This window comes from Drosophila biarmipes, chromosome 2R (assembly GCF_025231255.1).
Source record: "Drosophila biarmipes strain raj3 chromosome 2R, RU_DBia_V1.1, whole genome shotgun sequence".
Classification (NCBI taxonomy): domain Eukaryota; kingdom Metazoa; phylum Arthropoda; class Insecta; order Diptera; family Drosophilidae; genus Drosophila; species Drosophila biarmipes.
Window position 1 is genome coordinate 12,708,093 of NC_066615.1, and position 27,727 is coordinate 12,735,819.

At 43.1% G+C, this 27,727-nt stretch overlaps 2 protein-coding genes across 14 annotated transcripts; both read left to right on the plus strand.

Moving 5' to 3' along the window:
• Positions 1–57: 57 nt before the first annotated feature.
• LOC108030397 (lysophosphatidylserine lipase ABHD12) lies at positions 58–4,057 on the plus strand. Of its 2 annotated transcripts, XM_017103281.3 has the most exons (6): positions 58–224; positions 515–599; positions 912–945; positions 1,870–2,077; positions 2,404–2,522; positions 2,713–4,057. In XM_017103281.3, the coding sequence occupies exons 4-6, from the start codon at positions 1,992–1,994 to the stop codon at positions 3,741–3,743; spliced, it is 1,236 nt and encodes a 411-aa protein (XP_016958770.1). In that variant the 5' UTR covers positions 58–224; positions 515–599; positions 912–945; positions 1,870–1,991; the 3' UTR covers positions 3,744–4,057. The 2 variants fall into 2 exon arrangements, with proteins under 2 accessions (XP_016958770.1, XP_016958771.1); XM_017103282.3 differs by lacking the exon at positions 1,870–2,077.
• Positions 4,058–4,427: 370 nt separating this feature from the next.
• On the plus strand, positions 4,428–27,699 carry LOC108030216 (protein enabled). 12 transcript variants are annotated; one of them, XM_050887453.1, is made up of 11 exons: positions 4,428–4,689; positions 4,886–5,135; positions 15,305–15,421; positions 22,840–23,161; positions 23,225–23,457; positions 23,839–24,088; positions 24,221–24,958; positions 25,018–25,179; positions 25,243–25,458; positions 25,513–25,633; positions 25,743–27,699. In XM_050887453.1, the coding sequence occupies exons 3-11, from the start codon at positions 15,417–15,419 to the stop codon at positions 25,769–25,771; spliced, it is 2,076 nt and encodes a 691-aa protein (XP_050743410.1). In that variant the 5' UTR covers positions 4,428–4,689; positions 4,886–5,135; positions 15,305–15,416; the 3' UTR covers positions 25,772–27,699. The 12 variants fall into 12 exon arrangements, with proteins under 12 accessions (XP_050743410.1, XP_050743411.1, XP_050743412.1 ...); XM_050887454.1 differs by having other exon boundaries at positions 4,428–4,561; XM_050887455.1 differs by having other exon boundaries at positions 4,428–4,561; positions 4,992–5,135.
• The last annotated feature ends 28 nt before the right edge of the window (positions 27,700–27,727 follow it).

Genomic DNA, 27,727 nt, shown 5'->3' on the forward strand with positions numbered 1-27,727 from the left:
CACTTTCACCGATATGCAAATCAGCAAAGATGACGCATAAACGTTGCTAAATCGAGCCCCCGTCATTTTTGTCATCACTAGCTGTCATCGATAGTCAATAACAACATTGACAGCTGTTCGGCAGAAAATATTCCAAATCGCATTAATTGCTCCGAAAAAGAGCGAAATACGTTTTCCAAGGCTTCTTCCGATCCAAAATCAGGAAAGTTGCTGGCGCGTGAGTGGTAAGCTCGATTTGTAAAAACGCGTTTTTCCCCCCATACAAAAGCTAATGTAATTATATAAAACATGGATACGCCAACTATGGAGGGGGGTTGTGGGTGTACCTGGTGGGTTAATGAGATTAGGCGGCTTGAGGGGTTAATAGACGTCAGATGCAGTTTTTCGCATACTTAATTTTTGCTTCATTTATTCATATTCTCCACTTATTCACTGTCATATTTAGCGCCTCCCGGCCACGCCCACCTACTTAACTAAATTTTAATGAGTTTTCATTCTTCTCTATTATTTCTAGGTCATCATGCTATTGGCGTAGAGAGACTTTTTCGATCCCATTTCGCACGCTTTAATTCACCTGACGACCAGGGGCTCTCTTTCAAGTAAGAGTAATTGCCAATTTAGTCGTTAATTGGCCACAAGTGTATTGCGTTAGTGCACTTGTTCATGAAAAAATCGCCCACTTGGCAAGCCATCAGTTTGCGGAGAAACTTGCTCCAAGCTCAACGCGCTCGACCAGCACTTAAAGTTGAAACAAAGAAGTTGTGATTAAAACTTGCAAACCGGAAGCGGTTTCACTCGATCGATAGGCGATTGCCAGTTATCGATCACGCTGGCGATTTTGGCGGTTCTTTTGACTTGCTCCCAAAACTGATCGACTTACTAATGCTCTTCATTTTTATTACTCATTGCAGTTATGCTCTTCACGCGCCGGCGACAACTCAAGAGGTGTGTTAGTTTGCGTAATGGTGTGTTGTGATCCCATGTATACATATATTCGTTTTTCCCCGAACCCAAATTACCGACCACCCGACGAATCCGCTTCCGTAGTTGTTGCTTCCGAACTCCCCCAGAAAAGTTACGGGCCTCCAAGTATTAGTCACGCCTGAGTAGCACTCATATCTGATATCATTATACCGCCATTATCATTTTAGTAGGGTTCATTCTCCGGTAAGGTTGCTCGATTTTAGTGAATGTGATTCGGGGCAAAGAAAGTGATCTTTTAGTACCTTAAAATTATTGTATTGAATACAACCAACAAAACTATTTTTGTTCTTATCACTAAACTACACATTAATTGCGATTGTGTTATCTATATGTGAAAGCCCATGTTTTGATTGGAAATACAAATTTCGGAGATAAATTTTGATTATGAAATAGATTAGGAATCGACAAAAGTACTTGCGCACTTATTAACTCTTGTAATAAAAATTAATGTGAAGTAACTGCGGACCATAAATTAGAAACTAGATCAGAACAAGTGTGCCAAATACAAAGTTTGTTTTCAGTACCTTTTAGCAGACCAAAGAAATAGTAGTTTCATCTTAATACTTATTTTTCATAGATAATGGAGAAAAGTAATAATAACTACCCAATATCATACATAAACGATCATTTGCATGCATGAAAAAACAACCCTTGTTCATAAAACATGTGTAATCACCCAGTCACCTAACAACTCAATCGAATCGCAACTTTATCAGCGGTTAACCCTTGGTGCAAAGGTCGCTCTCCAGAGGAACAGTTTACGGGTCCGGTTCGGTTTGCATGCGTCCAGTTTGGTTAATCCCCCTGCAAAAAAAAAAACAATCAATCTGAATTAACCAAGTAATAACCAAGTAATTTGTTTATCTCTCTTTTCGCCCGGGAAAGCTCCACACAAACAAACGCACAAATCAGTAACATTCAGTGTTAAGTCGCTTTCCCCGATAGATTGAAATATCGCTAACTATATTATAAGCAGAATACAGAACAGCGGACGTAAAACAATCACAATGTACGAGCTTCATAATTGCCTAAGGTCCGTTTTCTTTGCCACACTTATTCCCGGAACGATCCTACTTAGTTGGCTAACTGGTCTGTAAGTATCTACGCTCGATTCGATGTTGTGCGCTTGTATAACGACATAACCCGAACCACATTCTTCTGATTTTTGATCCAAACATCGTGACATCGACATTTCTTATCGCCGGATATCGCCGGCCTGTTCCGTTTCCGCTTTTCCGTAATATCCGCTTTGCTTGCCACCCGAATGTGCATACAAATGTATCCTCTGATCCATCACGCTCACACTGTCACCAGCTTGTTTTCCTTCCATTTTGTGTTGTCACTCAGTTACTACTAAAATTATTCCCACCCCAAGCACATAGTCACCTTCTACCTCTCATCCACTGACATTTTTCGCAGAGTGGGTCTTCGATCTCTGCAAGCATGTCTGGTGATCTTCTTCCTGATCTTTGTGGTCCTGCCGCTGATCTTCCGCTACTCCGTGACGTTCCAGCGCGGCATACTCTTCCTCACATTCAGTAAGTAATAAAATATTCTATACACTATAAGATAAATAAAGATCCATAAACTTAGACGCATATTCTTCAAATCGCGAACATCTTTATTTTATCCATTTTCCCAAAAAGTAATGATCTTGCATTACCAAGAGAATTCTTAAATAATAAATTTAAAGTTCAAAGATTTATTTCAATTCTCCTTTAATTTTAGTTAAGTACCCCAAGGGACTGGATCTCACCAAGCCAGAGAGCGTGGGACTGTATGCCACAAGGAACTTTTACATCACCGTCAAGGATCACGACCAGGACGAGGATGGAGTGCGCGTTGGTGTGTGGCATGTCCTGCCCAGCAATGCAGTGCGTCGCTTCAAGCGCGAACTGCGAGTGGAGGAGGAGGTGAACAAGGACCCGGATCAGCACCTGGAGCCTGCGCCGGGCAACGAAAAGGAGCTGAAGGAGCTGGCGCCAGCTATACGCTCCGAATTCCCCGTCGTGCTGCCTGAGAACGAGCAGCTCTTCTACGAGCGCTTGCTGCGTATGCCAGGTGGCACTGTGGTGCTCTATCTCCACGGCAACACAGCCAGCCGAGGCAGTGGCCACCGATCGGAGGTGTACAAGTTACTGCGGAAGCTCAACTACCACGTCTTCTCCTTTGACTACAGAGGCTATGGAGATTCAGACCCCGTGCCTCCGACGGAGGAAGGCGTTGTGCGGGATGCCATGATGGTGTTTGAGTACATAGCCAACATCACCTCCAATCCGATCGTGGTTTGGGGTCACTCCCTGGGCACCGGGGTAGCCACGCACCTGTGTGCTAAGCTGGCGAGTTTGAACGAGAGGGCTCCCAGGGGAGTCATCCTCGAAAGCCCGTTCACCAACATCAGGGATGAGATACGCATGCATCCGTTCGCCAAGCTCTTCAAGCACCTGCCCTGGTTCGATTTCACCATCTCAAATCCCATGTACAACAATATGCTGAGGTTCGAGTCGGATCTTCACGTCCTACAATTCCGGCAGCCCATTCTGATCATTCATGCAGCCGACGACGTTGTGGTGCCCATCCACCTGGGCTACCGTCTGTACAGAATCGCCCTGGACGGAAGAAGCCGGGCCTGGGGACCCGTGGAGTTCCATCGCTTCAGGGCCAGCCTAAAGTATGGACACAAATACCTCTGCCGAGCTCCGGAATTGCCGGAACTGATCCAAACTTTCGTGGAGAGCTACCGGGATGCCGTCTACTAGACGCTGCCATCTGGGCGTTAATTTAGGTATAAGATAATTATTCTAATTTAATTTTTTACCGCCACTACTGACACGTTCCAAAATTTCCGCCCTGTGCAAAAAAATTAAAACAGTCGACGAACATGGACTAACATTTTGAGTTTTGTTTTAATTTTGACTATGCTATTGGTTACTTAACAAATCACTTGATATTATTAAAGGAAGAAACCAAACCTTTGAAAATGGTAGTTATTGTACCCTTGAAGAAGATTTGATAAGTGTATAACAGTCGTAGAATATAGTCGTGACATGTGAATAAAATTCTAATGAACAGATCTCAATTTCTATGTATTTTATGAGCTTTGATTATCAAAACTGTTAATGGGGATAAAAGAAAATTTGCTTTAAACGGACAAAATTTTGGAGTTATTATAAACTAAAAACGAAAAATAACAGTCTATTTTTAACAGAAACATGTTATGTGGTTTATGCCACTGTTATGTGCTAGCAGCCAACTTATCGATAAGCATCACCATCCTATCGCCAATCAGCTGACTGTGAGACCATCACATATTCTAACAAAGTATCGATGTTCGATGAATAAAGTGAAAATATCACGACATAAATATTTATTTTTACTCGAAAGTATCGATATACTGATGAATTGATACATTCTTCTTTATTTATCTGTCTATCCAACCTATCGGCAATCGTTGGACGAAACGGAACGCAAAGCGGACACGATACGGACTGTTTTTTCCGGGGAAAAACGCCGCCTTTCATTCGATTTGTTTGGTGCTGTCGCGGAAAATGACACCGCCGAACGCCAGCGACTAGCTGTGAGTGATTGTTCAGATACAAATCGTAAATAACAGAGCACGAAAACAGCAGAAGCGTTAGCCGAGTTCCTGGGAAAGGAAAAAAGGAGCTAAGGGAAGAGAACATCCTCGGCTGGTGAAAAGTGTGTGTATGTCGAGTGGGTGTAGTATTATTAACCAATTTTAAGCAGTTGCCAAACTAAGAACTCTATTTCGCGTCCAGAGAGAGCCCAGAAAAATTGGTGTCTACTCCTTGAAAAGGAGTTTTTCGCTTCTTTCTCTCTCTCCCCCGCCCGCCCTCTCTCTCGCGCTCACTCACTCGCTCTTCGACTGTGTTTGTTTCAGTGTGCGTGCGCCTGTGTGTGTGTGTCCGTGCTGCAATCAAAAACCCAAAAGAAGTCGAGCGTTTTGATTAAAAATCTAAATCACAATTATTTTCCAAACCGCCCAGAGAGGTGAAAATTGCAATTCGCCCTCTCCCGCTCGCTCTCTCTCTCTCTCCGTCGGGAAGCTGAAGAAGAAGTAGCAGAGCAGACGCCGCACACCAACACCAACGCATTTTCGCTGTGGAAACGGAATCGACCAAAATGTTGTGGTAAGTTTTTGTTGTTTCTTTTTGCCCTTTTCTGCAAGAATGTATTTTTAATCCAGGAAGTGCGTTAGATAGTTGGCTTCTATTTTAATCAGTTTTCCCTTATTTTTATACGGGCTGCTGTTTAGTCTTTGAATACCCCCGGGTTTGGTGCCAATTTCCGCCTGCTCCCTTTTCCGCAGCCACTGCTTCTTCTTCCTATACAAACACGCCCTTTTTTGCGCACCTCTCCTTTTTGCCCATGTATGCGAGTGTGTGTGTGTGTGCGAGGGCAGTTTTTAGATAGTTTCGCCAGCATTTAAATTCGCTTAGATTTGCGTAAATTAAGTGGACCCTTTAAAAACAGCTGTCGCTGCTCCGGCTGCTTCTTCATTTTTGCCTGCACCTAAAACCTGTTTTCGCTTGCTGCAGGGGCGGCTGTGGAGTCGAGTTTGGGGGGTGGCTATGGGTTAAACTATAAACTTTTCTAATAATAAAGTTAATTTAAATGCATTTGTTTAGCACTCTGTTATAAATACTTTTGCTGGTGGACCAACCCCCTCTTGACAGCGCCTCTGATTTTATGACTTTTGGCATGTTAGTGGGGGGGCTGGAAGAAGAAGAAGAAGAAGAGGGGCAGCTGTTCTTCTTTGACTGTGCTTTAATTACTTCTTTAGCGCCCCTCTCCGAAGTGCATCTGTTGTTGTTGTTATGCTCCTTGTTTTGGCTGGAAATGCGCTGCTGCTGCTGCTTCTTCTTGGCTTCTTTCGCCGCAAAACAAACAAAAACCTGCCAAAAGGCAGGGGGAGGGGGGAGGATGAGAGTGGCGGAGAGAGAGCCTCCAAAAAAGAGAGGCGGAGAGAGATGCGCAGATTGTGCGGGTGGGGCAGCCTCGATTTTCCTCCTCTTCTCGGTGTTTGTTTGAACTTTAATTTATGCCACAGCGCTCCAGTCGCCACCTCCCCGCCCCCTTTCCGCTGCCCCCAAACATTTAAATGTCAATGCACCAGCCAGCAAAAGCAGCCACTACAAACCACTGCAAGCCAAGACTACGAAACTCCTTTAGCCCTGAAATGGCAGCCAACTTTGCCATGACTCATTTTGGCTCTTACGCTCGCTGGCCAAACGAAGCGGGCCAAAGACCCGGCCCGCAAATCACAAGCAAACACAAGGCAACACTCATAGGGCCCAAAACAAAACCCGTTCGCAAATAGGCTGAAAATCAGCCTTTCAGGGTAACTTATTCAAGCCAAGCCCCAACATTTCAAGGTGTCTTTTCCCCTTCCGGAACTTACATTTTATAACTAATACTTCAATTTAATTAAATTGAAATCACATGAAACACAATCAATCTTTTGGTTATTCCAACAAAAGTGTAAAATTAACAAAATCGTATCGAAATGGTGGCAAAAGTTCAAGAAACTTTGGGATTTTAATGTGTATAAACCATCAAACTTAATTTTCACGTTCTTAAATACTTTTATTTTGCTCTTTGTAACAATAAATTAACAAATTTATGGAGTATGTATTTTTTTTTATAATAAAGGGGTTTTCCAACTTGAATTGTCTTTATAAAACATATAATATTCCAATCGATCCCTACTTGAATTTTCTTTATAAAACAATTTCAATTTATGGAAACGATTGTATTTTATCTGTTTCCGTTAAAAGTTTACCTTAATCTACAATATATCACATTTTGTTCGTAACTCCATATGATACCATATGATAATACGAGTAGCGGAACTTCCACTGGGCCCAGAAATTTGCATTTCGCTCGCTACCTACCATTTGTTCCCGTCTTTTTGGCCTACTCTTCATTCCGCCATTCCCCTTTCTTCTGGTCTTTCCCTGGGCCAAGCCGATTCCAAACACATGGCCGCATGCAACGCGGATTTCGTAATTGTTGCATTAGAACGGCGAGGTGCAGCGCAGGGGGAGCGATAGGGAGAGAGAAAGAGGGTGTGACGACACAGTTATTTGAACACCGTCAGCCCAGTTTTCCAGCTGCTACTAGATAAGATAAAAAACTTAAGTAAACCCCGAAAAACGGGAAACAAAACCAAAACACACATGTCCTCGCTTTACGATTCGCTTTGGTTAATAACAAACAGACAGTGTGCTCCCCATTTGTAGTTGCTTTTTGCCTGCCCCATTTCCATTTATCAGCTTTTAAATGTATTACAGTCGAACCTCCTTAGGGTGGTCATTTTATAGATGTGGCTCACAAACTATTATATCTTATGGATCATTCTTAACTATGGTCAGCAAGAAATCTACTAAAATCCGAGACAAATATTCTGTAATGGTTGGACATTATTAGAACTCAAGGTATATCTATAAAGACTGACTTATTGCATTCGAAATATAATGTATCTTATAGATCGTTCTTACTTATAGACAGCAGGAAATCTACGAAAATCGAAAATCAATGTATTTCTTTATTTATAAAGACCGACTTATTGTAGTTCCACTGTATTTAAGGTAAAGTAGAGATAGCACTTCTTGCCTTGTTTACATATTGCTGCTCTTGTTTTTTTTTTTTTGGCACTTTTACGATGACTAAAAGTTTGGTACGCAGGGCCGTACACAAAAAATTCCAGGTATTTCGGGCGGATGCATCGCAAGAAACTACCTCGAAAAATACCTTTAAAACTGAATCATCAACTGGCCGCGTCAACTTTTTTTTCTGTGACTAACCGCGCTCTCATATCAGGCAGCTTTGGCTCAGGCAAAAACAAAGGGCGCGGAGAAGAGGCTGTTGCTGTTCGTGGTCGATGCATTGACCCCTGAACTCTGAGAGAGATGTCTACAGCCAGCCACCCACATGGATGCCACAACAAATCCAATTAACATTTCCGCATTTTTGTTGCCAGGGCTTGTCCACTGCCACATCCACATCCATTTCCTCCCACTCGCCACTCGAGCGGTCGTCCAATCCAATCCATTTCAATTCAGTTCGCATCGGAATCCAAATCTGTATGTGAGTTATGGAGATGCGGGACCAACATGAAGAGCTAGGAATCTTGAGACATGTTTTTGCCCCTCATCCCCTGCCCCTGATCTCGGCCTTACCGCTAGCTTCCTTCCACTTGGCCAAGGAAATGGCTCGTGACACAGTTCTTTTGTCTAATGACTCTATAACTGAAACTCCATGGAGCCACAACGACCATCCAGCAGTGGCATGGCCATTTTGCAGTAAATCAATTGCACTTGGAGAATAAATAATTGATATTGGATAATAATTTTAAAGTTTTGAAAATAGGTTTTATGTTGGGAAACAAATAGATGTTTTTATGAAGCTCAGCTCAGATCAGCTACCTTTTTTGAGAAGTTTTATATAATTTTAGGATGATTAGAAGAAGAATTTTGTGATCTTTAAAGAATTTATAATGAGATTTATGTATAGAATGCCTATACTTTAAATTTTCTGTAACCAAAGTTTTTTTTAATAATATTTTTAGCTTTATAAATGAATGTTACACTAAAAATGTTTATTTAACAATGGAAATTATGATATAAACATTTTTCTCAATGCATTAAATATACTTATTATACGCCGGCTGCATAATTCATGATCCACAGAGGCGGCAAAGACCGGCAATCGGAATCGGATGTGTGGAACGTGTTTGGGTTTTCTCATTAGAAAATGCCCCTTCGTTCACCCCCTGCCATGCTGACTAATTAATATCTTTCACTTGGCCGCTTGTTGATTCAACCATTTGTTTTTGTTTATCTCTCTGGATTGGTGTGTCTGTTTCGCCTCTGCACATTGTTCTGCGCGAATTCAGGAAATGATATGATCTGATTTGATTGGATATCGGCGAAATTATTTTGCATGTGACTCACAAAAGCTGAGTTAGACAGAATAATCTTATCTTGAATGGAATTTTATCGCCAGCGATGGGTAATTGTGGGGGAAACGGGGAAAGAAGCTTAAACGTCGTGTCAAGCGGCAATTAAGTAATAGTTAATGGAGGGAATTAGCCGGCCAGACGTCAAGAGACAGCTGACAGCACAGAAAACTGGAAAGAAATGCAGAAATTCTAAGGTATCCACTTTAGAGATGGCGATGCCCTGGGAACGGAAACAGAGACGAGCATAAGAAGCTTGTCTAGATAACGTTTAGATGGTTAAACGGAAATTCATAACCTTACCTAAATATTAGTTAGTATATTAGTTTAGTAAGATATTCAACAAATAGTTATCTATCGTGTACCTATCTCTTTAAAAAGCTTAATCTTTCATCTAGAGATTATACATTATACAACTTCATCTATACTTTCGGCAATATTTGGGATTTAGGAAATTTATATGTCAATATTAGACTAACTCCCATTGATATATTTAAGAGGTATCGGTTATTCTATCATGCAGACATAGGCCTATTTTTTTTAAGCTTGTTGCAATCGGAACGAGGAAAAGCGTCAGCCAACTCAGATTAAACTTGAACATTCTCATACAAATGTGCCTTGTTTGCGAATGCATAACATACGAATGTGTGCTTATATGTGTATCTGATGAATCCGAGAGCTATATATGCCATAAATTGCAGATATAACGAGGCGCAAACTTGCACAGATAAGCGGAAAAGTCAGAAATGAAATTTTGCTTAAGTGGGCAGCTTTCATTGTCTTCTGGATTCTTCTGCCGCGGAAGAGTGTACAAAACTGGCAGAAAACTTTGTGCCACGAAATGTGAGTGGCCACAAAAGAGTTCTCCTGGCTGCAGAAAAACATTTTATCGGAGAGACCTCCCAGCTGGGACTTCACTGTAGTTGGCCATGGGCATCGCACTTCGTACTTAACCACGTTCTCCTCAAGTTGTTTGGCCTGGTAATTGCTCTGGCGTTTAACCATTTTTTACGGCCTAGATATTTTGCCACAACAAACAGAAAACGGCAAGCGGAGAAAAAGATGAAAAGCCGAGGAATACGCGGACCTAGTCCACAGTTCCATGAGCTCCCCATCTTCAGCTCGTCTCCTGGCCCGACTACTTCTTCACGCTCTAACGCTTGGCTAGCTGTATATAGCCGTATGTACAAATGTATGTACATCCCCCAACCTCTTTTTGCAGATGCAGTGCCTCAGATATGCGGAGCCATATAATTTCTATGAGTTGCAGATTAATTAAAACAAAATTACGATGTCTGCGGCTAATTTACAATTGTTTAAAGAGAGGCGGTTGCCGGGGTATGGTGGAAGCTTTCTCGTTTTTAGCCATATTTGGCCAAAACCATTCCATAAACAAAACGTATATTTTTGGGCTCGCTTCTGGGGAAAAGTGTAAAAAAGCAGCAAAACCAGAAAATTTGTTGTTTCCCGTTTGGTTTCAAGGTAAGTTACGATGTGAAAATTGATCATGAAAATGTGTGGAGCAAAGCAGAGTGCGCAGAAATCACCACAAAATGGGAACAATTCTTAGAAACCCCAAAAGTTAATTGAGTTCTGTTGTGGGGGATGTGATGTAGCAAGATCCTCTAGCATTGACATGAGGAAAGGCCTCAGAAACATTGCAGATAAAAATATTATCTTCGAATGGGAAGGCTTCCTACTTGACTTGAGAACGGGAAGTGCTTAGCTGATAAATCAAAAGCAAATTGAGTTGTTTGGACAACCATGGGATTTTTATTTGCTGAGAGCTAAGGCCATATAATGAAATTAAATAAATTTTTAATAAACCTTATCTTAAATAAATAAAAATATGTGTAAAATGATCCAAAAACATTCGAATTATCAAAAAACTATAGTCATGGAGATACATTCTTAAATTCTGTAGTCATTTTGAGACACAAGTTTTGGAAAAAACAAATTTTAAAAATGTATTGTAAATTAGTAAGAACTAATTACTTGGAGAAGTGTTCATAAATATTTGTAAAGAAAATTGTAATTGTAATCTAAAACGACTTTTGTTTTTAAAGCTTTGCCTGGGGAACATAATTGTAGTATGACTGATATCCCACAGCTTGCGCCTTGGAAACCGAATTCAAATCGCTCCGAAGTTGCAGGCGAAGCTGATTGCAAAGTCAATCCCCAGCCAAACATTCCCCCTTGATCCCCTTTTTATAGCCCCCGCACTTTGCCCAATGGAATTGCAAGCACTTGAAGTGCTTCCGGTCTCTCGGTCTTCAAGTCTGAAGTTTCCAACATCGGCAAAACAACGAAAACGGAAAATACGAAGTGCCAGCAACAATAACACCAGTGGCGGGAAGTGAAAAGTGGGTGGGGCTGCAGACGGGGACCTGGGATTTGTTTTTGTTTGCAACTAAAAGCTTCCACTAAACTTCAATTTCGGTTTTTTGCCCTGGCTGCAGTTTTTTTTAGCAAGGTTCTAGTGCTGCCTTTTTTGTTTTTTCCGGATCTTGAGTGGTTTCGGAAAAGGCCCACAGGTGGCGTTGCACTCGTCTGTCTCGTTCACCCGCGGTGTATCCATCTCTTTCCCGACCCTCTGCACATTCCAGTTTTCCTGGACAGTTTGTAACTTGAACTCTTTTTGTTGGCTGCCTTCCCGTTCTGCCTCTATTGTTATTTCTCGCTCAATTGCAGTGACTTTTCCCCACCCCTTTTTCTCTTTTATTTTCTCACTTGCCTCCTTTTGGCCTGCCATTTATCTGGATTTGAATACCCTTCAGAGGGGTATCATAGACCTAAAGTCGCAGGAAGCATAGACCTATGTAGGTACTATTTTCGATATGTATCAAGTACTATTTACATCCAATAACATGGCTTAAAAATCAGTTTAAGAAAGACCAAAAGATGGAAAGATACCATTGGGTATAAAGATACTAGAAATATTTTCAGAACACTGGAACATGAAATCATCTTTAATTCTATCTTCACTGGAAGGGTATTTACCATTAAGTTTGTTCAAGAGGTCTTACACGCTCGTTCCCTTTAGATTATATTATGATTATGATATTTTTATGATGCTCCTCACTTGAACTTTGTGCACCGCCAGCGGATTGTGGACAGGCGGGGGAGGGGAAATGGGAGGTCGTGGTGGTGCTGCATTGTCACAGAAATTGTGGGCACCGCACTCCATTGTGCCAGTGACAGTGTAATAATTTAATAGACTTCCCCTTTGTAATGGGAAATGTTTGACTTGATTCTTCGGTTTTTTCGTTTTGTTTTTTTTTTTTTTATCAGCTGGAGAACACAAATTCCACAACACCACCGACAACAGACAATTGAATCATTATTCAATAATTATCGCTGACAAGAAAAACAAAAAAGATATACCGCGCTCCATTAACTTGACGCTTCGAAGCGAAACGCCAGTCTACAAAAAAGTATGTTTTCCCAATATGTCAGTTCCACTCCTCCGTTTTCCGCCACGAATCAGAGCGAAGATCGATCTCCGAAATGAGTTTGGAGACGTTCGGCTGTCTGGGGTTAATTTGGCGCTAGGGCGTCGCTAGACAGCCACGCCCACAATCGAAAGTCAGTGACCCACAAAGTGGTGGTTGCCCCGGGAAAAACATGCAACAGCTTTGGCAAAACTAATAACTTGTAGATACATTTTTAATTTGCAGCTACTGCCGAAGGCGAACAGCAGAAAATAAAGAAGCCAAGACAAGGCGAAGATCATGATGATTACGATGACTTGCCGCTTGGCTAGCCATGTTTTTTGATATGCCTGGGAATCCAGGTCAACGGGAGCCCAGTTTCCCATCCCAAAACTATGTGTCTCATTCGTCTGCGAACCAATCCATCCATCCATCCCATCGATTATCGCCAGCTCCTTTCGCAAATCGATCAATTAGATCTTTCGGCGCAGAGATCACAAGTACCGAAGTGCGACCCAAATAAGCAGCCAAATTGTGGAGTAATTCCATTTGGCCAACACGTGTGCACAGGTCCCAGAACCCCAGGCTAAAAGTCCCTCGTCGGGAGTCCCGCAAATGGCTCAAAAAAAAAAGAAGGAAAACAAAGCATGGCCCCAAAACCAGTTACCAGCAAGCTGCAACCCTGGAACACTCCCTCGGGGCCTGAGGGCAAAAAGCAGCAGAGGAGACAACTGAAATTACCGCATAAAGCGAGTGGCAAGAAGACAAATGAAAGGGGGGTTTTGGGGCAGGAAGAGTTGGCCAGACTTAATGAGGATTCGTTGCGACTTTTATGAGCTGCAAGTGAAAAATGAATGGGGGCACTTAGAAAAAAAAATAAGTAGAACATTTAAGTTAAAATTGATTAAAATATGTGTATGTTTTATCACTTTAAGATACCAAATATAAAGTTGATTAAAAGTATTGCAAATCAAGACATACCTGTCTACAAGCAGTACTGGTACTGCCAGCAATTCTCTTATGAAATCCTTAAATACTAACAATTTTGCTTTCTGTGCAGTGGCTGTAGTGAAGTGCGCGCTAACAAAGAGAAGCTAGGGGACGATGTAGGATTTATAGGGAAGGAGTTGAAGGAGCGTTGACTTGGCCGTCTCTCCTGTGAATAGGACCACAATGGTGGTTTCGTTCGGGCTGACAAATTGTTAATATCACGCGAGTGGGAAATGAGTCAACTCCTAACCCACTGACATCATCGGGAGTTGCGGAAATTCCAGGAAAATTTAAAAGGTGTCTCAAGAGCTCCTGGAAATGTTCAAAAGGGCACTGAATATTGACTAAGAGTTAGTCACAAGTGAATAAGAATCATATACTAAGAATTTGTTTTGGTAAGCCATATAAACAAGTACAAGTGAGTTTGTCAAAACAATATAAATAAGCGATAGTCACCCTTCAGCCGGGTTAAACATCGAAATTCGAACCGGTAACATTTGATCCCTTAGAGAACTTCCTCCCTTCGGGGCAGAGAACCGTTCTAAAGTGTAAACTCTTACCCAGGGGTTGCTGTCCCAAACCACCCCTGCCTCCACACTCTCTCCGTGCTTCCACTTTTCTTTTTTATTATTTGGCCAACCTCCCTTCTTGGTGAGTGCCAAATATTTCACTTGTTTTCGTTTTTGCTCTCTCATTCTCTGTGTTTGTTTTATTTTGCTCAGGTTTTTGCTTTGTCTAATTGCCCAAGGGCGTCATTTTCGGGGGTGTGTATTTCCCCGGACCGGGGGAAGCGGCATATGTGCGCCTGCCACCCACAACCCCTCCTCAAAGTTGGCCTTCAATGGGTTTTCTTTTATTTTGGCGAATGCGAAATTAACTGGTAAAATGTTGGCCCATTAATACGGGGGTAACTCATCCTCTGCCAACATTTCCCAATTAAAAAGTCACCCAACTCCCACTTCTTTTTACTGCCGCAACTACAAGTGCGTGCTTGTGAATGAAGGTTTTTCCAGGCGGAACTCTATGACGTAAGCAGGGTTTCCTTTTCAGGGCGGTTTGCGGCGTGGGGAAATGGAGGGAAAACTAGGTCAAAATTCTTGGCCCAAGATGTTGCCGCGGGGCGTGGCTGCGAGGGGCGGCCCAGATCTTCTCTAGAGCGCTGACCTGATTCCTGCCCAGTCTCTAAAATGCAAATGCCTCGTTTCATTTTACTTTTGTTTATTGCGGCTTCCATTATGACTTGTGTCTTTTGTCATTGTCCAAAAAACAGATGGAGAGAAAGAAAAAGTCCAGCAATTCGTTTCAGGTTGGCTCTAATTCCGAGTTGATTGTTCTGCGCGGGTTATTAATTCGTCAGCCAAGCTTTCACTGCTGCCCATGGTTAATTGATGGGTTCTATTCTGGTGCGGTTTTCAAGGTTCCTAAATATCGATTTATCGAAAGGGAGCTATTCGGAAGAAAAATACCAACTTTATTACCTTTTTCCACCAAGTTCATTGACCTGCATGCTTCTCCTGCCCATCTCTTTTTCACCTTTTGGGCTGCTTTCAAAGCAATTGCCTCATTACGCAAATGCCTCATAAGATATTGCGTTCGATGTGGCCAGAACGAGTTGGCCAATATCAATTCATAGCCATTCGGTTAGAAAAAGGACCACAGCATGGGCCGTTCGATTAGTTATCAATGGAGCAAGTTAAGCGGAAAAGGGATTCAACTACTTTGGCAACGGCCCTCGTTGGCTGGAGGAAATTGGCAAAACAAACTTGGCTCGCCAGGGAAAAGGGGGAAACGTTCTCATTGATTTTCCCACGAAAAGAAGTGCTATCTGTGGGATACACGTGTGCCTGCACTTGATTTACGAGCTGTAACCGTAATCGTAAATATATCTGTATCTCCTTCTTCTTTTCCGGTCTTGCAGATCTCATACCCTTGGAAAAGCCAAACACTGGAAGCGAGTTTCCCTCCACAGCAGAAGACCGAAGAGAAACGACAGCTGAAGCAGCTAGGAAGACAACAGAAACCAAATTGCAATGACGTAAGTTTACACGGCCAGAACATTTGACAATGAATAGATACGACCATCACTTACGTATCTGCCAGATACAAGTTCTGTTGTCAATCGCTTGTGAAGGACATTTCAATTAGGCAAACGGCAATTTCTGACTTTCATTCAAATTGAGTTCAATTCACATATGCGCCGAGCTTCACATTTTCTAAAAGTCTGATTGTCACCTATAAAAGTGCTTGTCTATGACATTTGTGGGTCAACCTTTTAGCATGAGTTACTCAGAGGGTTGCAATTTAGGACTAGTTGTGTGTTTTTCACCATTATATATTATTAAATATTAAACAAAATTATATTACAACTACAATTTTAAGAGGTACCTTTCATGGGCATTGATGTACAATTTTCCTTCAATTGAGGTCAAATTCCCGGATACTCAACCTAACAATCTCCATAAGTTAGTTTGCGACACCTCGAAATTGATGTCTGCGAAATTTATGGGTCGACCTTTTTGGAAGCTCATTTGCCAGAATTTATGGCGAGCCCAAACCCAGTTCCCCGGAGTGGGGGTGTTCATTTTGGGGAAGTGGAGCAGCCAGCTCCCTGTTTATTAATCCCCATAATTTGTTTGGTCTTAAAGCGGGGTGCGGCTTCCCATTTGGGGAGCTGGCTCACTGAAAAGCTGGTAAAACACCACCCCCTTGCGATAAATGAATTGTGAATAAGCAAAAAACGTTGCAAGTTTGCGTTTTATTTAATTTTTTCCTTTTTTTTGGGTGTGTCATCATTAAAATGTTGTCTCCGAGGAAATCCGGTCAGCTTAGCCTAGCCAGCGAGTGCTTTAAACTTGGTTTGTGCGCGCAGCTTTTCCCCTGAATTTGCCCAGTTCGCTGGGTGTATCCCAGTTGAAATTCCGCCGCTCAATGGGTAACATTTGTCCCACGGAGCCGCTCGAGGGAAGTCTGCCGAATAGGTGAGCAGCGGATCAGATGCATCTGGCGCCCTTTTAATAAATGCATTTAATAGTGAAGTGCCTCGTGATTGCCGTGCCGTAATTGTTGGCTTATCGCATGCATTAATCAAATTGAGTTTCGGTGAAAGAACCGTATTCGAACAATCTAAAAATCCCCCAAGTTTGAAGACAAACACAAGAAGTTTGCCGGCCACAAACGAAACGGGTTTCGGTTTTACCGCGCAATATTTGTGTTTGACTTTAAGTCACCAGGTATGTGGATATACACGAGTAAATATGAGTTCTTCGCCGGAATCCAACTTTAATCCTTTCGACTGCGAGCTTGATTGAAGTCGGTTTCAATGAGCTGAATGGATCCCAACCCATCGTCACCTGTCCCCGAGGATAAGAAGGTTGGGAAGGAGGTGCTGGAGTGTGACCCAAATCCAGGCTTTTGTCGGGCTCTGAGTGACTAACATACTGAGAGAAAGTTTATTGTACATTTATAAATCCATTATATTAAACGAAGGGTTTAAAGTGTTTACACTGTTGTATTAAAAAACTATATTCAATATGCTAAATTATTGTGTATCTAAAATGACTCAATGTTCTCCAAAGTTTTTTTCCGTGAATCAAACATTCCTTTTTTGATAAGGGCTTTATTTTCCTCAAGAGAGCAATAAATTGATAGTGTTTTCATTCGAACCTAAAAATCATGCTATGCACAACACTTTTTATATAATTATTAAAAGCTTTTAATGTGTCATTTTTTTGTTTCATTTATTTTGGTTTTTTTTTATTTCATGTTATAAATTTATTTATTTTGTGCTTTTTTAATTTTTTTAAAATTTTTTTTGTTGTTTGTTTTTAAATTTTTTAATTCCTTTTTTATGAATGTGACGTGTTGGTAATTAAAAATCTTTAAAAAATAATGTCCCTTTGAGACACCAAAGATCCCAAGGTTTTACCTAAACTTTAACTTCTTAAACCCTTTAAATGGAACTGAATCTACAAGTTTGTGAAAAACCCGTAAAATGTTACTGACAAGTTGTATTATTTGCTTTTCTCCAAGTGCATCACCGGCAGGAAGCGCTCCTCCCGTGACGGGTTTATCGCGCAGTGATATTCGATATTGATTGAGACCCCCACGTTCCCCAAGCACTTCTCGATGTTTGCCCTGGGCAAACTCTTGGGTCTCCTGACTGCCTGGCAACCTACTTTGTGACTCCGCTGCTCACATGTGTGGGCTCTGTTTGTTTTTGGTTTTTTTCCCTGCCCGCTGTCTGCCTGCGGGTCTTTATGGACAGCCATATGGATTATAGTACTCTCGTACACTCGTATTGCCCCGCAGAACCGAATCACATATTTAGTTGCCGAATCATTTAAGCCGCGGCACACGTCAGGTCCAAAAAAAACCTAAACGAACTGAACCATTCTGACAGAGCCATTAAAGCTGGACGATAATCGGGCGGCTCAAATCAGAGATCGGTGAACCACCAACAGCCACTACACAACCACTTACAATGGGCCACAATAATGTTAATTGTAAATTACGTTTAGGAATTGTGGAGGGGCAAAAAACCGAAACACAAACCGAGTCAGAAACAGAAACGAGAGTTGAGAGCTTCCAGTTGAGATTTACAATTTCATATATGAATTTTTCATAACATGCTACAAGCTGCGCTCTGGGTTTTCCCCTTTTCCCGCCGCAAATCCCCGCTTTTCGCCGCCAAAGAACAGTTGAAGTGGAGGAAAAAGGCAGCGAGGGAAAAATACTTGTAATAGTCACTCGGGGGGAAATATAAATTATTGAGCTCGTTTCTTAAGTAATTATCGCACTGGCGGACGGAACCAACTCACTGAATCACAAACTGACCGAATGACTGACTGGCGCATGGACAGACTGACGAACTGGTTAAACGGCGGTCACGAGACGGCTTAAAGATTGCCGGCAGAACTGCCCCCAGCTAAACTTTGTAAGTTTGGAGCGTTTTTCGAATACCCTTTGAAACTGTGGGTCATTTTTTGAAAGAAACTTGTACTTCGAGGTATAAATTGGTATTCTCTTTTATCAGAAATGTAATAATGAATCCTTCATAAAATTGGCAATAACAGGTCCTTTAGAATAGAATTATTTGTAAAAATATCCTAAAACAGATTCTCTTTAAAAGTATCTTAAAACAAGCTAAACTTTGTAAGTCTTGACCGCTTATCGTTTAGCCTTCGAAATTGTGAGTTACTTTTTAAAATATTTATATTTTTATTAATCTGGCATGGCATATCCAGTATTCTGAGCTCTGTTTCTCCTCAAAGATATCTTAATACAAATGATGTTTTGAGTATCCGAATGAAACCTCTATAATCTCTTCCTTATACAACTTGTTGTAGAAGGAGAATGTTTTCTTTAATGGTTTATACACAGACCGCTTCCCTTCGTCTTTTAATTGTCATGCCATTTGGGAATATTCTGTGGAGACTGTGAGTCAGGTTGTGCTCCATCTACCTGGCCATTATGCTCGGTCCCCGTCGCGGGGTCAATTCAGCTCAACGACCATAGCACATCTCATCATTTCTCACTATTTTATTGACTTTGAAGTGTAATTATTTGCCTCTTAGACGAATTCAAAGCGCTGCAGCCGCTGAAATGAGAGAAAAATACAGATTGTGAGTCGATTCCCAGTTTCTCGCTCACGTCTTGGTCGCTCATTCGCCGTTTTTCTCGGCTTTGTTTGTCTTGGCCTCGACCAAGAGATCGTTTCGGTCTGAGACCCAGTCTCGATCTCGGTCCGGATCTTGGCTTTAGTCTCCAGCGGGTCTTGAGTGCGTTCGGACGTGTGCAGAAATAGGAGATCGGTGTTGGATGTTCAGTGATCAGTGGGCAGACAGCCAAGAGCCAAGAGCCTAGACAAACACTAGTTCGATCGTACGGTTTCGCCGTGTGTTTACGTGTGGGATCGATCGTGGGATCTGTTTGGTCACTGTGACGCCTCTGCAAATATTGGCCAACGGTTAATGGCCATGAAGAAGCTCTATGCCAAGACCTCGTTCACCAGCAAGAAGCCCTCGAGTGCCGCCAATTCCTCGCCGATTTTGGCCTACCACCAGCAGCAGCCGGGCAATGGGATGTGTGAATTTCAGGTGGCCCCCGGCCACTCCGGGGAGCTGATCCGCCGCAGCCAGAGCATGCACCACAAGGTGTCGTCGCCGCCAGTCGGAGGCTTGGGCTCGAAGTCCGACTACTACAGCATAGAGGAGCTGCAGGAGCTGGATTTGCTGGACTATCGCCATCCCATGTATCATCATTACCAGCAGCAGGAGCTTCGGCAGCGCTACCATGAGCACGAGCAGTTGGTGTTGCAGTTACCCAAGGCCAGTCCCAAGCCAGGGCCCATCTATGAGGCGCCTCAGAGATCCCAGCAGCAGCAGCAGCAGCAGGATCAGATGTTGTATGTACCCAGAGGAGCCGAGAGAGATTCATCAAGTGCAGCCACATCGATAGCCAGTTCATCTACCCTAACTTCATCCCCATCATCCTCCTCTTCTTCTCTGATCTTTTCCACTTTGCGCAAATGCGTCTCGCCCTCGAATCCCTCGAGTAGCTCGGTGAATCCGAACCAACCCTCGAAAACCCAACCCTCCAAGCTGGGCTGCTCCATGTCGTTTTCAATTAGAACCACAATGGCAACAGCAGCGGCAGCAGCAACACCACCGACACAACAGCAACATCAGCAGGCACAGCAGCAACACAAGCAACATCTCTATAGCAACATCCATCATTATCTGCTCCAGCAGCAATTGCAGCAGCAGAAGCAGCACCACACATTACAGCGTCGCCATAATTCGGTCAAAGATAAATTCATTGGGGGCATTACAACGATTTTTGCGTATGTGTAACCCACTTCCCCAAAACGTCTGTCCTTGGGCCCTGTAATACCCACTATTTCCCCCATTTTTCTCTTTCATATTTCTCCACTCCCAGCACGTAGTATTTGGCCCTGGATTTCAGTGCGTTTCTTGCAGCTTCGTTTTCTTTCTGGCCGCCTAGCGAGATCGGACAGAAATCAAAGAACTCTCAACCCCGCCAACCAGCAGCACTACTCCCCACACTCTCCGTTTAATCATAATTATAATTTAACGCCAATTACGCTGAAAACGCTATCGTGTGCACACGAATCTGCATCTGCACTCAGCCGCTTTTTCAAAACTTGAGCTTAACGCACGAATAAATTCCCCAGGCACAACAAATTTCACCTGCTACATATTGAAAACTCGCCCAAAGCGTTTTCGGTGGCTCAATTATAGGTATACCTGCAGCATCCCATTTGGCTGCCCATTTGTTGGGCTCTTTTCGATTTTCATTTGGCTTTTCCAGCCAGCTGCACAGCGAAAAATGCATATTTCAATCAAACGTTTATGGTTTTCCATTTTAAATATAATTAATTTTACAGAAACCTAGATATAGCTGGTTGGAGTAGTTGGCCAAAACTTCAACAATCTGTTGCTTATCATATTTAAACGATAAGAGATATATTTTTCACTGTCTAATCATCATATAATAGTTTTTTTAACATGCATATAAGTTTTAGAAAAAACAGCGGTGTATAATATGTTTCGAATTTCAAGATCAACTCTTGATCTAATACGTTTAATTCATATTAATCATCATTATAGTTATACAAATAACTATATAGTACCGGTTAAAAACCTATATGAAGCACGTTTTGTGCACGCTTTGCGTGCAATTTACTTTTGTTAATGGGAATGTAGTGAGTCACAAAGCTATCATTACTACTTTGTTGTTCAGCTCTATTAAACTACCTTTGTAACTAAGTTAATTGAAGCATCCTAAGCTTATACCAAGGGGGAAAAATTATTAAAGATATAACTTGTCAGAGGAAAAATAAAGCTCTTAAAGTATTATTTTTTTTTTCCAAACCAACTTCCTTAAATTATTATTTGATAGGTACTATCCAATTCCAATTTGTGAGTTTGAAATCGATTCGACTGTAAAAACAGAAATTTAAACATTGATTGACCGCTACTGTTGTGCTGTTTTTCGCCGTGTGCAAAAACTTCACTTTCGTTGCCACGAATTTCGATGCAAATCCAAGCCGCAGAAGCGGGCAGGGGCAGGCCCATAAGACTTAGCTCTCTGATTTGTTGCTGGTTATATAAGGCCCTGAGACGGCGCACAGCTGTGGCCAGAGCTCGGGTGCGGATCGAGATTCGTCCGTCCACTTGGCCGCACCGCCGATCTGCGCACTCCATTTAAGTGCAAAACTACTCGCGGCTTTTGGCCGGGCCAGGTCTGAAGCGAGAATTCTGCAGACTCGACTAGTTTGGCGGCTGCTCTCTGTCATTATCTCTCTGTCCCCCAGTAACACACAACTCGGAGCAACTTGCAAGCTAGAGATACAAAAAAAGTACGGAAAAAACGGAGCCATAGGATAGAAACACAGCCCCATGTCGAGAAAAGGCAAGGCAACTCGTCATCGCCTTTGCATTTTTCCAATGAAGGCGTTCATTTGCTGCTGGCCATGTTTACTTTGTGGCTGACTTTAATTGTCAACTGCCTGTCCGGGAGGGAAAAATGCTAAAGGTTGAGAGCACAGACACATGCGTTCGTCTTAGAACTTTCATTAGAATCATTTAATCGGTCCGTGCGACTCGAGACGATCAACTCGCTGCATGACAGGTGTGTGAGCACATAAAGAAATGCATTGCACTTCCTGTCCTGGATCTTGGAGGGGGATTAGATGGGCTGTGTGGCATAGATCAAAGCCCTTGCCCACTCGAGTCGTGTGAAAAGTCTGGAAGATCACAGCGAAGCAAAGTGCAGTCGGTGGCGATTTGGAGAGGATCGCTATAGAGCAGTTCTAATGATCTGAAAACGATTTCCAATTGCGACATTTTTTCTGGAAAGTCTTAATCGAGTCGACAAATTTATTTGTAAGTGGGAAAATCGATTCCTTTTAACACATTAGTTCTTCCTGATAAACCATATTACGGTTCTATATATTTAGTTCTCATGCCGAAACTAGAAAGCACTTTTATTTCTAGTCCCACGAAAACAATATCAACAAATTGGTATCTCTTTTATAAATCTCGTTAAATGGCAAATCGTAAATAATTCTAGTTTGAAGACTTTATGAGCCAACATCCGTTCTGTTTCCCACGCTGTTTCGAGTTTTTTAAAGATACTTAAATGATTAATTAGGATTACAGAATGATTAGTTATTATACATTCCTTGTAGAATGTAAGTTTTCATTGAAAAACATTCTGTAAATACTTTGGAAACTATAAGAAAGTTATTAGTTTTGAAAAGAATTGATCAATTAAAACCATAACTAGTTTGTAAATATATCGTTCACCCTTTCGTTTTCTTTTTCTTGTGGCAAGGTTTTCTATCTTCTTGATTGTCAATTCTCCATCATTATTTTATTACTCCATGAAATTTTCCCCACTAATCACAATCCCTACCGTTTTTTCTTGCAGTGAGCAGAGTATTATCGGGGCCCGCGCCTCTGTGATGGTGTACGATGACAACCAGAAGAAGTGGGTGCCCTCGGGCAGTTCGTCGGGCCTGAGCAAGGTGCAGATCTACCACCACCAGCAGAACAACACCTTCAGGGTTGTGGGGCGAAAACTGCAGGATCACGAGGTGGTGATCAATTGTTCCATTCTGAAGGGGCTGAAGTACAACCAGGCCACGGCCACATTTCATCAGTGGCGCGACTCGAAATTCGTCTACGGCTTGAACTTCTCGAGCCAAAATGATGCGGAGAACTTTGCAAGGGCCATGATGCATGCCCTGGAAGTGAGTGAATCCTTAAAGAAATACCTAAGGTTGTTTAACTAATCTTTAAATGTACTTTCAAAGGTGCTCAGCGGTCGCGTGGCGAACAATCCAGGTGGACCGCCCACAAATGGCAATGGCTATGAGGAGGACATGGGCTATCGCACGATGACCAGCGAGGATGCGGCCATTCTGCGCCAGAACAACAGCATAGGTGGCCACGTCACGCCCTCGGCCCAGACGCCCACCTCGCAGACCAACCAGAATAGCATCCCCCAGAGCCCGCCGACGCCCCAGGGTCACCACCGCACCAGCAGGTAGGCTCCACTTCCATTAATTGCGTTGGATGCGCCATGCTCATTACGAAGGGAAAACCATTAGCTGGGAAATTAAAGTTTTCAACCATTTAGGGCATGAAAGAAATGATAAGGTCATTAATATTATTTTTAAAGAAGGCTCTTAAATAACAAGATATTAGGAAATAATAATATATTAATATAATATATCTAAAATATATTAATATAATATATCTAATATTAAAAAATGTATTACGAGTAGGCCTTAGCAAGAAATGATCTCTTTGTTCACTTGCGCATGAGCAACGCCATCCAACACTTAGCTCCGTTTCCGTGTCTCATCGCTCATTCCACTCATTGATTCACCCCCATCCCTCGCTGAACCTTTGCTCACCCAAAAAGGAATTCCCTCAGCGCCCCACCGGCACCACAGCCCCAACAACAGCAGCAGCAGCAGGCGCAGCAGATGGGCCAGCCGGGATCCCACTACGGACCCACCGGGAACGGACCAGCTTCCAACGGCCTGCCACCGCAGGTCAACCCACAGATTCCGCCGGCTCCGCAGCAGCAGCCGCAACAGCAACAGTTTCAGCAGCAGCAGCAGCAACAGCAATATCAGCAGATGGTCCAGGCGGGCTACGCGCCCTCTCAGGTGAGTTCCGAATGCTATGACCTCACCCCATCCCAGATTCCTCATGCGGTATTTCTGTTTCATTTCATTGGCATATTGGCTTGATCCTGAACCTGAATCTCCTGAAAACCCTGAAACACTTCACCCCACCAGCAGTATCAGCAACCCCACTACGTGCTCTCCAATTCTAATCCCAATCTCACTGTGCACCAATACCCGACACAGCAGTCGCAGCCGCAGCAGCAGCAGGCGCCACAGCCGCCGCTCCAGAACGGTGGCATGTACATGGTTGGCCATGGTGGCCATGGTGGCCATCTTCCGAGCTCCGCGAGCGCCAACAGTGTCGTGTACGCCAGCCAGCAGCAGATGCTACCGCAGGCGCATCCGCAGGCACCTCAAGCGCCGGCGATGCCGGGACCGGGCTATGGAGGACCTCCGATCCCACCGCCGCAGCAGCAGGCGGAGAATCCCTACGGACAGGTGCCCATGCCGCCGCCCATGAATCCGTCACAACAACAGCAGCCCGGCCAGGTGCCGCTCAACCGCATGAGCAGCCAGGGCGGACCGGGTGGCCCACCGGCCCCTGCTCCGCCCCCGCCACCACCTACTTTTGGGGGAGCGGCTGGAGGAGGTCCACCACCCCCGGCTCCGCCACAAATGTTTAATGGCGCACCGCCGCCGCCAGCCATGGGTGGCGGAGCACCGCCGGCTCCACCGGCACCGCCAGCCATGGGAGGCGGACCGCCGCCAGCTCCGGGTGGACCAGGGGCACCACCACCGCCACCCCCTCCGCCGGGATTGGGAGGAGCGCCCAAGAAGGATGATCCCCAGGCAGATCTCATGGGCTCACTGGCCTCACAGCTCCAGCAGTTCAAGCTCAAAAAGAATAAGGTACAAAAGTTATTGACTCAACTTTAAGGCCTTATTTAAACTGTACCTTTATTTCACAGACCACCACCTCTGCTCCGGAGAATAGCGGCAGCAGCACCTCCAGCGGAGGCAGCGGCAACTATGGAACCATCGGACGAAGCTCGGCCAATGGCATGGCCTCCATGATGGACGAGATGGCCAAGACGCTGGCCCGACGACGCGCCCAAGCGGAGAAGAAGGATGTAAGTGGTGCATCTTACTTCAATATCCATAGTTCCGAGTTTAAATTTGGTTTCCTTTTTTAGCCTGATCCAGAGCCCGAGATGAAGAAGAGACCCTGGGAGAAGTCCAATACGCTTCCACACAAGTTGAGCGGAGGCGCTGGAGCAGCTGGAAATGGCCATGAAGGAGCGAATGGAAACTCGGGCGGAGCTGGAAGCAACACAACGAACAGTGGCGGAGAGTCGCCACGGCCAATGCGCAAACGTTTCGGTAGTGCCAGCGAGGAGACCATTCTCAAGGTGGGTGATACCGAGCTGAATCACATCGGAGGTCTATAATCTCTATCCCCGAAGCAGGTCAATGGCGACGGCCTGTCGCTGGCGCTGTCCAATGGCGACTTGGACACCTTGAAGGCTGAGATAGTGCGAGAAATGCGACTGGAGATCCAGAAGGTCAAGAACGAGATCATAGATGGTAGGTGGCGACTTAAAAGTATGCTATAAATAAGAAGTTTATAGATACAGTTAAGGATTAACATTATAATAACCAAAAAGTATTATAATCCATAATATATCCATTTCAGCTATCAAATCGGAATTCAATCGAAGATAGATCAAACCACTGTCACGATAAACGCCAACGGGCACTATGCTCCACCCTACTCCCACCACTGCTGCCGTCCGTAAGTGGACGAAGATCAGGATCAGATTCAGGAGCTAGGAGAGCAGCAGGAGCAGGAGCCGGGCGTGTAATTTAAGACATTCGCGAAGTATTCAATGATCGAAGCTCGCAACATTGCCAGAATGTTGACGGTCGATCGTGGAGGCGGCGGCACGTGCATAGATACGCATATTTATGATGCACTTGCTCTAGGTTAACGTAAACATCTAGGCTAACACAAACACACACACAAACACAAAACTGCAGAAGAGGAGGAGAAATTTAGTCAAAGTAATTATATTTTAAAGGGAAGAACTGCTTACCGATTTCTAAGTTATGTAACTACTCTGTTGTACATTATTTTGCATAAGTCTATAAGCCAATTTTAGTGTGAGAACAAGAGAATTGCTTGCAATCTTCGGTATATCGGAACCCACCCCCTCTCTTTCGTTTGTACTCCCACAACCCACCTCCATCTTTTTAGTTTGTTATGCTACCCGGGATTTTTTATTTGTTTCGTACCAAAATCAAAATGAACAACGTTTGTAATTAAACATAGAACGTATCTCTCTAAACACAACCGCTAAAACTTACATATATATGGTTTACTATATATGGTCTACTCATTAACCTAACCTAAAGGGAACTAGTATTACGACTCAAAAAGAAACAAAAACAATTCCACAAACGTCATCCATCAAGGCTCCACAAGAAAAGGGAAGAACCCAATGCATTTCCTCCAACAAAACCACAACATTTTCCTAAGCACACGATCTCATACGACTCAATTTAAGAACCAGCAAGTCTTCAGTAAATCAGCAACATAAACAAAAACAGTTCAAAGCGGAATTGAGCGTGGTGTTCAGGACTCAGATTTAGCTCGAGCGATTTAGCATTAGTATCACATGAATAATCACTGCGATCCAGCGATCTATACGATCTATACAGCGAAATTAGAAAGCTAAATTAACAATTGACTGCTGCGTATTATACACATAAATAATACTTATAAATATATAAAGGAAAGCCACTAAATATTGTACACTCCTCCCCAGACTCGGCGCAAAGCCGTTCCTGAACATATGCGTACCAATTCAACTTCCATATACGACTAAGACTAAATAGCGAAATTATTGAATGATAGCAGGCCAAGCAAATCGGAAAAAAGGTGGATCAGACAGCGAGGAATAGGATGGTCAGGAGGCAGGATCAGAGGAAGGATCAGGAGAAGGAGAGTTTAGTTCTTAAGGTATAACGAAGTGAAATTGTTTATTAAGTGGACAAAAATTTATTTATACTGACGAACAGAGGAGCGGTAGTTGTGTATAATTCGAATGCATATATACATTTTAATTTTTTGTAATTTAACAATAATTTATATTGACTGTGCAAGGTTGCGTCGATATATGATTATATAGAGTATATGGAATACCTAGTTATATGGCGGCCACACACACGGTCCGGTGTGTATGTAAATGTTATGATTTTTGTATTTTTATATATGATCTATGCATTGCGAAAACAATGGAAACAATTTAATATTAAACACACGTAAACTATTTTAAACGAATCAAGTGAAAATCGATGCGCGTTGCAGGGGGCGCAACTTTTTATGTATTAAATTAAATATATTATACACTTATATACAAGCAGAATATTCAATATACATACAAGAAAAGTCGGAACGAAGAAGCAGCCAGCATTGACTCGAGATCAAAATATATATTAAAAATCAGCAACGGATTCACTTAGATCGGTAAGGGCGTAAGTTATAAAGCGGCGGCGATCGGGACGGAATAGAGGCGCAAAAACATTATATGCATATTCAACAAAAGAACGTAAAGTGAAATAAACAAGCAACGTTTGTATGTAAAAACCAAGACCGAGTTTTACTTCTTGTTGTTGGGA